This window comes from Stegodyphus dumicola, chromosome 2 (assembly GCF_044657685.1).
Source record: "Stegodyphus dumicola isolate Sdum_Otavi_A_Nest chromosome 2, ASM4465768v1".
Taxonomy (NCBI): domain Eukaryota; kingdom Metazoa; phylum Arthropoda; class Arachnida; order Araneae; family Eresidae; genus Stegodyphus; species Stegodyphus dumicola.
The window spans coordinates 8,514,039-8,527,294 of NC_140769.1; the positions used below are offsets into that span (position 1 = coordinate 8,514,039).

At 36.6% G+C, this 13,256-nt stretch overlaps 1 protein-coding gene across 1 annotated transcript in view; it reads left to right on the forward strand.

The window, feature by feature from the left end:
- The window catches only part of LOC118200366 (regulating synaptic membrane exocytosis protein 2-like), a 472,906-nt gene that overhangs the window by 75,767 nt on the left and 383,883 nt on the right, over nt 1-13,256 (forward strand). Inside the window, 2 exon segments of the mRNA XM_085809579.1 lie at nt 8,674-8,804; nt 8,911-9,079. Coding sequence (XP_085665705.1) covers nt 8,674-8,804; nt 8,911-9,079 — 300 coding nt within the window.

Below are 13,256 nucleotides of genomic sequence, written 5' to 3' on the forward strand. Positions count from 1 at the left end.
TTACACATTTGAAAACATACATTAGTAGTACATTGTTAACTTCTATTCTTTTCAAAGCAAGTGCCAATTCTTTCTACATTGAAATAATACTACATTTCAAAAAGTCTTTCAGACTAAAACTTCTTTCTTGTTAGAATGTTTTAAATAAAATTTATACAATAACTTTTTACAATATTTAAGTCTTTATACAACGCTATTATACATCAACTTTAGTTTTACGCGCGAGTAATTGAAAAACATAATAAGAAAATCGGTCACAACTCATTTCTCGCCCTTTTGGCGATAAAGGTAGACCTCGCATGAGGTAAAACTTCTTGAAATCTGCCACTTGCAGTAAGAATGAAAGATTAACTTAAGTTTGTAAAGTAACATAAAATTTTACTTATCTTTGTAATATTCAGACATCCTTTTCTGGGCCCGGTCTTTAAAGGTGCTGCAGACCGTAGCTTGGTTGATCCTCCTTCTTGTACGGGCTCGCCCTTCAGTGCTTTCCTCTGGAAGCTTCCGTTTTTCACCACTACGGCCACCCTTGAACATCTTCCTTTTGTGCTCTGCTTGTGGTCTTGGCCGTTTGAAGGCAGCTGGTCTTGGTGGAACCGGGAAACTTCTGTCGTGATCCTGCTTGGACCTCGTTGTTGGCCGTTCAAATTTTTCTTGTACTTTTTCCTCCGCCGCTGATGGCCCTTCCGCAGTTCGGCGACTTTTGCTGCGGAGAGTTCTGTCGGATGAGTCAATCTTCCGTTTCAAAGCCGGGTTATAGTTGCCGTCCTTTCTCCCGGTCCTTTCCACATACGTCGTCCTTCTCCCTTCTTCATTCTGGGGGTGTTCGTGAATTCTGTTTTCTGGACGGTGGAACGGCTTCTTTTTCTTTTTACCTTCAATTTTTCCGCGGGGCAATTTTCTTTTCACTTGCTTCTGTCTCTCATTGGCTTGCCCTTGTACCTGTCGTTTTCCCACCTCTGGAACTTGTACCTGCGGTGTCTGCCGTACCTGATCCTGCAAAAGATCTTAAAAGATTTGCATTTTATTACGATCGAAGTAGGGCTTGATTTGATCAATGTTTGCGGAACAGGTTTCACCATTTCTTGCCTTTAACACTACAACAGCGTGAGTTATTTTTTCTATAACATATGGTCCTTCAAAGCGTGGAAAAAATTTGGCAGTTTTATCTTCTGGTGCTGAAGAAAGTGAATGCTTAATTTTTAGTACTTCATCCCCTACTTTATAAGTTACTCCCCGTCGTTTCAAGTTATAATACAATTTTTGTTTTCTTTGTGCTACTTCCGTATTCTTTTTTGCTTCTTTTATTAGTTTTTCTATATCACCCATTTTAAATTCTGGGGCTCTTTGTTGCACATAAAATAGTTTATCTAACGGTGTTATAACCTTTCTGCCTAGAAATAACTCAGCAGGAGTTTTGCCCGTTGTATCATGTTTTGCGGTCCTAAGGGCGAAAGCAAATTCATTGACATAGTTATCCCAGCTTTTATGAAAATTTTTAACATAACTACGGATAATTTTCACTATATTTCTGTTGACCCGTTCCGCTATATTTGATTGCGGCCGATACGGGACTATTTTTAAATGACGTATGCCGAGTTTTTGGCACATGTCTTCAAATATATTACTTACAAATTGAGGACCATTATCCGATATAACTTTTAGGGGCGCCCTGTATTTTAAAATATATTTATTTAAAATAGAATCGGTAACTAATTTCGCGGAGGCTCGTTTTAAGGGAACAATTTCGGTCCATTTACTAAAATGATCAACTATAACAAGGAGATAGCGACTTTTGTTTAACTGACTTTTTGGGAAAGGGCCCAATAAATCGATGCCGATTATTTCATTTGGAAATTCGGATTTAATACTATTTAGAAACCCGGCCGGGCGGAAATTAATATAATTAACGGCTTGACATGTTGGGCAGGACTGGATATACGCCCTTGTTAACTTTTGCAGTTCAGGAAAGTAGACTGCCTCGCGTACGCGTTGGATAGTTTTTCGAATACCAGCATGAGAAGCTAAAGGGCTGTCATGGAGCTCTTGCAGGATATTTAATCTAAGACTAGCTGGGATAACAGGTCGAAATTCGTTGTTGGAATTCGTAGTTTTTGTATAAAATAATAGACCATCTATTAGTTCGTAATGGGCCGCCCTATTTCTTATCGCCACAATATCTTGGTGGCTAAAATTTTCAGGATCCTTCAAATACTCATAAATACTTCCAAACTCAGGATCCTTACCCAGTTCTGTTATTACAGTTTCTCGGGAATTTATTGTACATGCTGTGAGCATTGCTATCTTTACAGTATTACCTTCTTCATCTATTTTAATTCTGGATAGGGCATCTGCTACGATATTTTCCTTTCCGGGGGTATGCTTGATTACCAGATTATATTCTTGCAGCTTGAGTGCCCATCTTATTAACCTTGGGGATAAATTTTTCCCAGAGTACAATCTAGTTACCGCCGCATGATCAGAATATACTGTTTTTGGCGCCTTTCCAAAATAGACTCGGAACTTTTGCACTGCTAACAGAACTGCAAGTGCCTCTCTCTCGGTCGCGGAATAGTTTCTTTGTGTTTGATTTAAAGTTCGGCTAAAAAATGCCACTGGCTGCTGATTTTGCGAAAGTACCGCTCCTACCGCATAATCCGAAGCATCCGCTGAAATTTCTAAATTTTCATCCTTTTCAGGAAATTTCAACACAGGGGCTTGCGTTAATGCTTGTTTTAATTTTTCGAAAGCAATATTGGCTTCGGCCGTCCACGAGAATCTTGCCTTTTTCCTTTTTAATTTTAACAATGGCTCAGCGATAGCCGCAAAATCTTTTATAAAGGACCTATAATATGAACAAAGTCCTAGAAAAGAAGAGAGCTTCTTTGCCGTGTTTGGAGTCGGATACTTTTGTACAGCGATTATTTTTGATTCATCTGTCTCGATCCCTTTTTGCGATATTTTGTAACCTAAATATTTTAATTCAGGGGCTGCAAATTTGCATTTTTCGACATTAACTTTTAGACCGGCCTCATTTAATAAAGAAAACACCTGTCTTAAATCCTGTACATGTTGGTCTAGATTATCACTAGTAATAATGATATCGTCTAAATAGATAAATGTGGACTTTCCGAGAACAGGTCTTAACACAATGTCCATGCATCGCTGAAATGTTGCTGGGGCGCCTGAAAGGCCAAACGGCATTCGCAAAAATGCATAAGTGCCAGACTTGGTTATAAAAGCAGTCTTAGGCACGTCCTCAGGCCTGATCCCTATTTGAAAATAACCATTCGTTAAGTCTAAAGTCGTCATAAATTTGGTTGATTTTATGTTCCTTAAAATTTCTTCTATAATCGGTAACGGATATACCGGATATTTCGTTATGGAATTTAATTTACGGTAATCAATAGCGAATCTCCACCTTTTTGGATGCTCCAAAGTATAATCATTATTTTTCTTACATAAAACCACCGGACTAGCATAACTACTTGAGATAGGCGTTATGATCTTTTTAGGTAGCATATCGGTAATATGCCATTCTATAATTTTTTCCTTATTCTTATCATACCGGTATGGTTTTTGACGAACCGGCAATGCATCTCCGGTGTCAATACTATGGTTAGTAACCTGGGTAAATCCTGGAATATCACTAAATAAGGAAGCAAATTCACTTACCACTTGTCGGATTCTATCTTGCTCGTCATTAGGCAGGTGGTCAAGATTTAACCTTGGCGGTTCAACCTTTTCTACACGCACTGGTTTCATCGTCAGCTTAAGAGACGGTTCATTAAAATCCAGTGTAGCTTGTGCGTCTGAAAGAAAGTCTATTCCTAGTATTAAGTGTGCTTGCAAATTCTTTACTATAAAAAACATCACCTTTACTTGTTCGTCCTTGATACGGATGTACAAAGGTACTTTACCTACGCACTTACATTGTTCTCCTTGCGCCGCTAATACTGTTGTATTATCCGCATTATATATGCGGTATTTGCGAAAATACTTTCTAAAAAAGACTTCTGCCACACAGGAACACTGCGCGCCGGTATCCAGGAGTGCGGTGGCCGGGATATTATTTACCAAGACTTCAATCTTCGGAAGAGTTAAATTTTTCACCATTACTGTATTTAACTTGTAGGAAGAGGGGTTTTCGTAGCCTTCGGATTTCCGCACCCTCTCGTCAGCAGAAATCCGTTTTAGTTTAAATTATTTTTCCTTTCGGTGCTTTCCTTCTTTCTCCACTGGCCTTGAGACTTTTTTCCTGGGTTGCTATTGAACTGTCGACGTTCGCCGGCTGTTTTTGAATGCTCGGGTTTCCTTGCCCACTGATTCGCTTCTTCTCCGTAGCTTGAGTTTGCTGTAGTCTTGGCGTACCAAATTGGTTTCGCTGTTGATATTGGCGTCTTCTTTCGACGTCCGCCGTTCTTCTACTTTCAAACTGGATTGCTAGCTCAAATAACTTTTCCAGTGTAGTCGGATTTCGTAATTCAATAAAGTCTTGCACTTGGGGTAGTAACCTCGGCAAAATCACTTGAATTATTTCAGGATCCGGACGGTTTCCATACAAGAGCTTGAAAACGTGAATTTTTCTTAAAATAAAACTCGAGAGCTTTTCCATTCTTTGTTGATATATACTGAAAAGTTCTGTTTCTAATTTCGCACGATCCCTTACAACAGGGAAGGCTTTTAGTAGGGCAGTCTTGAAATTTTCGTAGGTATAGGTGGGACTTCCTGCTTGACCCAAGAGACTTCTGCCGATACATTTGAACCAGTTAAGCGCTTGGCCCCTCAAAGCGCTGGTAGCTAAGGTAACTTTTTGAAACTCGTGCACGGGGTAGAGCATGAAGTGGTCATCCAATTTTTCCAAAAAACTGGTTACCTGTGAGTTTCCATTAAACGTTGCTTCTGGTTTCATCGAAGCGCGCATCTGGACAATGTACCCAAATCCTTCCAGGGCGGCAGCTGGCATTTCTGGATTCTGAGCTGTTTCTGCAGGCAGCACAGGTTCTTCTTGAAACTCGGCCATGGTTATTCTTCGTCGGGCGCCACTATCAGGTTCAATGTTTCTTCTAACCTTCTTCGGAAACATACAATGACCTGACTAGAACAGAGAGCTTACTAAAGCTATGTTCACTAATTGTAGTAAGTAGACAGGATACAGACGAAGGGTATACAAAACCCTTTATTTTTTCTTTATATACAGTGACTTCCGTACTTCGGAATACAATGACCCTCCACTCGGGGTCTAACTTAAAAGATATCAAAATAAAACTAAACTCTAATTTAACTTTAGAATAAGATTGGCCTTATAATAACAGGAAGCGTATGTAGCACAGAGACTGTGAACACTACAATACGTTTAATTTATCAAGAGGATTAAAACCTCTGGCCTGGAAGGCAAAGTAGCAACTGCGTAACTTCTAAGGTAAGCGGCCTGCTTCGAACTCACGGCTTCCTCTCTTCTGCTTGGCAAAAAGGCCACACTTAAATACTTGGCGTTCGCCAGACGACTTTGCATAAACTCCTTCACGCTTATAATTCTGGCCGGAAGTAGAAAATAAGAAGTGATAATAAAGATTTAAAATAAAATAAACGTTAGTAAAACTTAAGATCCTTACAAGGTCTGGAAGAGATTAACAGGGCACTTGGCTTGTTGCAAGGCTTGAATAATAGCCGGCCACCACAAGGTATCGAAGGCGCACTTCAAGTCGACACTGATAAAGGCCGTGTGGTAGCCAGCCAGTTTATTCGTATATATGGCATCGGTAACATCCTTCAGAGCATGCAATGTGGTCTTACCAGCACGAAAACCGTACTGTCGATCGGAAAGAAAATTGGTGTTATGAAGATGATGTTTAAGGCGTTGTACTATCAGCCGCTCAAATACCTTGCCCATAACAGACAAAAGGCAAATAGGACGGTATGATGTTGAGAGACGGGCATCCCTGTTCTTCAAAAAGAGAATAACTTGACCAACCTTAAATTCAGGTGGAAAAGTACCAGTGCGGAAAAGCTTGTTAAAGAAGTCACGGAAGAAGGATAAATTAGATAGGATAATAACTTTAATAATGCCATAATCCACACCATCCAATCCAGGTGCTTTCTTCTTTGGAAGATGATTAACTACATAAGAGATTTCTGAAAGCGTGAAGTCAGGATCTGGTGTATTATTAGGAGGAGATGTATTCCGGCGAATGTCAGCTTGAAGATGTGTATCTGCTGAAGCATCATCCATTGGGAAAATGTCATCCAGAAGGTTAGAAATCATTTCCTCCGTAGAGCAGATCGTAGGTGAGGCTTGTGATGGTGGAGGAAAATGCAAAACCGCAGGTTTGAATAATTTATCCGATGCTAACTTATGATGTAAACCATAAGTTTCGGTATTATTGGTGCAAAAATCACGCCAAGATTGAAGCTTAGCCTGTAGAATCATTTTTTATATCGATCGCGTTCGCGCCGGTAAACTTCTAATAGACGGTCTGAGGTGCCGAGACGTCGCAATTGCTTCAGCTTCCGTCTCAAAGATCTGCTGTTGTTGTCCTAAGGAAGAGTTCGACCAGGTAATTGATTGCAATTTCTTTGTATGTCATTGCGGCAGAAGATCATTACAAATTGCCTGTATCGATGTCATTAGATGGACTGTGAATTCATTCAACTCCGTTGACGTCGTGCAACGATGCAAATGTGGAACTAAATTGCGAAGACATGCAGTAACACGACGACGAAAGACAGCAATTTTATGCCCAGGCAGCCGATAGCGACGGACAATAGATGTACTGGTTGTATGCTCTAATTGAAAGAGAATATGCTTATGATCTGATAGACCACTAATATCATCAACCGTCCAATTTTGTACATAGACAGCTGTTGGAGGCGTGGATATAGTGAGATCAGGCCATCCATATGTAGAAGCTTGTTCAAAGGTCGGAGGAGCATCAATAGTGTTATGAAGGACTAGGTTATCTAAGTTAAGAAAATCCTCTAGAAGACGACCTCTAACATCTGTTTGAGGATATCCCCATATTGTACTATGGGCATTAAAATCGCCCGCTATAATATTATGTGGCACTGGGTAATGTTGCGGGATATATTCTAGAAATGGAAGTGCTGATTCCAATGACGCTGTTGGTGGAGAATAAATGGAATAAAGGATAATTTTAATATCAATTAATTCCAGTAATATAGTCACATGGTCACGATCAGTCTTGAGAACAAGTGGAGACCATAAGGGATTAAGAACTACGATTGCTGCTCTAGGAGGCTCTGCCTTATTTACATGTTGATATATCGACTAGCGTAGTGGAAAGCCCACAATCTTACCATCCCTCGTGTAGGGTTCTTGAACAATAAATATATCGGCTTTAGCATTAACTGCGTAATCAACAGCATGTGCAGTAGCAGCACGAGATTTTTGTAAATTGATCTGGATAAAATTAATACCCAAGAGCTGGAGTAAAATCTAGATTCATGGCAGAACTTTTGACACCAGAAGGAGTAGAGGAATTAGCATTACTGTGTGAAAGCAGTGTATTAGGAATTGTGGAAGAAGAGCTGGTAGAAGTACTTCTAGTATTGGGTGATACTTCGAATGTATTCTGCTGTGCGTTGATATGATGGACATTCTGAAGCATAGGTAGGGTGTCGGTAGTCATACAAGGTGCCGTGATGGTGGTTGCTGTCTCGACAGTTGATACACTCCGGTAGTTCGGCGTGACAGTCTTTGAGACTGTGGGGGCCAGCGCAATAGGCACAGAACACGGTTGGTGATGTACAGCGCTCCTGCGTGTGCCCATATTGCTGGCACTTGCAACATCTGAGGATGCCCAGAAATTCCGAGATGGGAAGTGCATTCCAACCGAAGAAGAGCTTTCGAACTGCGATGACTGCCTGGAAAGTGGTGGAGTCACATTCGACAATCCAGCGTACTCTTTTAGGGTGCGTTCTTTAAGTTTAAACAAAGGTCGGATTCCATTGTTTTTATATGAGCAGCTGCACTTAATTCAGCTATCAAATCGTCAGATGAAAGATCTTCAGGAACGTTTCGAATCACACACCTAGGCTTACGACGCTGGCGACGTAGGCTTACGACGCTGGCGACGTAGCCTTACGACGCTGGCCGGGAATCGAACCACGGACCTCTGAAATACCGGCTCAGTGTGCTGACCACTACACCACGAAGGCACGCGAGGAAGGCGGGGGCAATACAGAGAAATGGCGGGAGCAATACAGAGCAACAGCAACACTCTACGAGGGGGGGGGACACCTTTTTATCTTTAGCGCGCGGATCTGTGTATCGGAAATTCTAAAGATAGGCTCATTTTAAAATTATTTTGCGACATTGCTATTGAACTGAATTTGATGGTTGCAAAGAACGTCATATTTAATAAATAAAGGTAGCACACAAAACGTTAAAAAAACGCCTAAAATGAATCCATGAATCCGAAAGAATCTCATAGGAAGAAATACACTTGATTAGTGCAATAAAAAAATTCAATTAATGACGCTAAATTACTTGGAGAGAAAAATGCATTTAAATATGATTATTAATATAAGAAACTATTATTAAAATCATATTTTTAAGTATGAAACTGGTAATTCTTTTTTCTTTACACTTTATAGATATAATTTAAATCACAACATTTTCTTTTTCTATTTGTTTTATTTTCGTTTTCTTAGGTCGGGTTGTGGTACGATCAGCAAACCTACCAGCTAATTGTGACAGTGGTATGTGCAAAGGATTTGCTGCCGAGACCTGACATGTCACGAAGGAATACTTATATAAAAGTCGTCCTTCTACCAGACAACAGGTTATTTGTTTTCAGAATTGATTACTGAACGGTTATCACTCACGGTTATGTTAATTATGACCGTTCTTTTTTTTTACACGCCTAATCTTGTTCAATTATTCTTTAGTAAGGAAAATAAGCGTCGCTCAAAGGCAATAGCAGACACAAACGATCCCCAGTTTAATCAAACATTTTTCTTCCATCACTTGAGACAAACGGAGCTCAGAAGGAAAGCTCTTCAGATCAGCGCTTGGGACTATGACAGGAGGAATGCATTCAGTGATTTTTTAGGAGAGGTAATATGATCCATTTTCTTCTTGATTCTCAATCTTTGCCTATATTTCATTTTAATTTATAAATGTAAGCGTAAGAGCTCTTACTTTTCCAGTTCCGAATTATGTCTATCATTATTATCACTCTCTATGAAGGAAATAATATAAAATATATGTATCATAAAATGCTTTAAATGAAATATGAAATCGTTTTGAAACATAGACTTATTCAAGAAACATTGGAATTGACGAGTGTTTCAGCTTAACGGTTTTAAAATAAGGAAAAGCGGACAACAAAACAGCAGAGAACAAATAACAAATAAGCGAAATTAAAGAAAGGGTTAAATAATTAAAGATCAGAAACTTAAGAATTTTATTAAAAAAAATAAAGATCAGATTAATTAAGTAACGAAAATGAAAATATGAAAATAGAAATCCTCTGAGGCATCTGAAAGTCAAAATCAAAATTTAAAACAATTTTTAATATCACTGGACATGCTTAAAATAAAGAAATATTTTTATTTTATTGTTATTGTTTCAAAAAATGATATTAAGCAGATCTGTTTTTATGATTAAAATTATAATGAAATAAAGATTTTCATTTCACTTTCTGCATAAAGTGCAGAAGTTTTGCATTTCAATTCTTTTTTAACATTTATTTTTCTGAGGAGGGAAATGCTTCTCTGGAAAAAAATTACAATTTTAGAGTTTTTTCTGAAGTCACAGATTTGAAGTTAGATAGAGAAGCCACAATTTTTTAAATGGATGAATTAATACAGCCCTGGCTTTTGTTATGTTTTATGCATTTAATAAATTTACGCCCGACTGTTTATTCTTTAATTCTACCTAACACAATTAATGGATACTTGTTTCTAATATAGAATTTTAGCATGAATTCTGCATAATAACATGAGTAATCTTTTTTTAATTGAATTTTACATTATTAACAAAATACTTTGGCATTATGAACTGAGAATTTTTTCCTGGACTTTTATCTTTCAATGCTTTAGGAACTGGTCATTGATTTACATCTATAATAAAAGAAATAAATGCTTGTATGAGTTTTAACATATTGTTAAAAATGCAATAAACCTCAGCTTTTTTGTTGCATCAATAATGTGAAACTCCCTGTTAAGTATTTTTTAGCATCTTCTATGTAACAGTATAGACTCCATGATTATTCCTTAAAATTGGAAGTATCAGAAATAGATGTAAATATGTATTGTCTTCTGCATCAACTTACAAAAATAAAAGTGTGAATATATGAATGGAATTATTTAGAAAGATCTACAGGACGCTATGTTTTCATGATGTTCATTCCACTATACTGAAAATATTAAATCAAACAATAAGTGCAGGAAAAGATTCAGTAAGAGGATATACTCTCTTCTGAAACAATACATTTGACTGTAGTTGTTCCATGTGATATTTCTATACAACATCCCAAAATCTTGGTAAATAACTTTCTAAACCAAGTTCACAGTGTAAAAAAAGTAGTGGAAAATGTTGTAGTCATGTAACTGGGCTACCATACATAAAAATTAAGGAGTGTTACAAGTGTTTTTATCTTAACTGCCTGTTACAACTAGATATGAGAAAGAACATGCAGTGTTAGTACAGCTGGATGATCCCTTTTACAGAGTTGCTAATTTGAAAACAAGTTTACCTGTAAAACTACCCTTCATACTGGTTTGCTTTAGATTCATTTAGTAACAAATATGCCATTAAGGTCTGTACCAATCAATTAATAAACCTTGTTACAAGCAAATTTTTGTTTGCAGGTTGCTGTTCATAATTGGTTTTCTTTTGGTGGTATAGCAACAGCGAAGGGAGAAAGATTACGGTTAATTTAAATTTAACTAACATACCAAATTCCATTCTTCTGTAACTTATAACTGTATAATTTGATTCAGCTTTATTTTTTCAGAATTTTATTCATACTACTATTTCATCCATTGCAGACAAATTCCACAAGTGCATATTTTTTAAATTAATTTCACATTTAAAAAAGTATGATTTGTTACAAAAATACAAATATGATTTGTTATAAAAATCATTGTAAATTGGACAAATACACACAAAAAAAAAGGAAACAAATATACAAAAACTGGTGATGCTGCTTATTAAAAACTGAAGAATTGTTATATGCACGTATACATGGTTGACACAGTTTAGTGCATCCTGCCAAACTTGTTGTGGTAATATGGGAGTAAAAAAAAAAAATTGTCATTTTGTATTAAAATTATTAAGGTGTTGATGGCTATGCTAAGTTACACAAAGCAAGGTAATGTACAGTAAGAGCAATGTACCTTAGGCAAAGGGATGCCTTTGAGAAGGTCTTTCTATGAGAAATTGACTTATATTCACATAATACATACGGAGAAACAGGAAACATCCCATGCAGCTAGCCCATTCACCAGTATTTGTACTTGGATCAAACATCCAGTGTTCATCTATCTTATCTGCTAATCTACTGGTGCCAGTCAAAATAGACAGTAATGTAATATTATACAAGCTAAGTAGCATTGACTTATACATCACTAAAGAAATAAATACACTTCAGAAAACTTTCCTGTTTTCCGAAAGTGTCAATATCTTCATTATTATAACTTCCTGATATTTCAGTGCATGTAATTTTATGGTGAACTATTAACTTAAAGCAGTATATTTTTTTGAATTGGTTGTGTTTAAGTATAAGATTATTTTGAAAAACATTGTTCGTGATAAAACTAAAGAATGAATTTTCTTTACACACTGACTGTTAAATTATTATATTTCAATCAACAGATTGCAATTATACAATAAGACAGGATGAAAAATATGTAGTCATCGAGGCAATTGTTGAGTTTCTGAAGAAACAATAATAAAAATTTTCGAATCTAACACAGTATACCTTTTTTAATGTTTAATATAATATAGAATGTTTTGTAAAGTATCAGCTATTTAAAAAAAGCATGCAATAGCTGACAATGAAACCAAATAAAATTCAAACAGAACTCTATTACACATTATGCAACAAAATTAACGAATATGAATGTGTATAAACCATTTTTTTTAACTAAAACCAGATCTCGAAACTTCAACTAGATGTTAGGCAATAAAATTTATAAAAATTTATGTTGATAAGTACTTAAGAACAAAAAGAACCAAATGGCCAAACTTTCAACTAGATAACCAAATAAAGCGTTTAAATTCTAGAGGATTTTATTTACTTCACATACATACATACATTATCTTTACATTTACTTTCATAACTCGTATCATACATAACATACTTCATAACATACTCTTATCATCAAATGCTTTTCTATAATAGTAAGCAAATTTTTTAACAGTTTCTACTTCGTGTCTGCAAAGTATTCCTTTAAATTGCAAGGTTTCGCGATATTCATTTTCCTTCTGACAAAGTTCATACACGAATCCAAAACATTCAAAAAGTTCGTAATCGATAAGCAACGACCATTTGATTATCGATGACAAAAGTCTGCCTATCGATAGTAAAAGGACAGTCTGAACCATCCGAAAAAGCGGCGACCGGAAAAAAACTGTTTATCTCCAGACGAACGCTAGACTGTTTATAGGAAATTCTAAAGATATGCTCATTTTAAACCTATTTCGCGATATTGCTGTTGAAATGAATTTTATGGTTTAAGAACGAAGAACATGTTATTGAATAAATAAAGGTAACACACAAAACGTTAAAAAAATGCCCTCTTGGGCGTAATATGTATTTTTATTTATTTATCATACTACAAATGTCAATTCCCGTTTCAAATTGTTGCCACCAAATATTGTATTTAAAGAAAATATTGTACGCCCTGTATTGTATTTAAAGAAATTAAATAATGAAGAATCTGCATAAATTTATGTATGTTTCTCGCATTGTGATAAAACAACGGTACATAGAGCCATCCAATTTTGAATAACGTACGTTTCCACCCGAAATGGGCATCTGGGAGCCCAGATTTGGAATATGGAATTTGTTTTATTATCTATTTCATGTTTTGTAAAATTTTAACAAATGTTCGATGAATAAACTCAACGATTTAAAAGCGAACAATGGCAAAACTCTACCGGGGAAAAAACTGTTTATCTCTAGATGAGCGCGAGACTGTTTATCGGAAATTCTAAAAATATGCTCATTTTAAACCTATTTCACAATATTGCTGTTTAAATGAATTTTATGGTTAAGTGCGAAGAA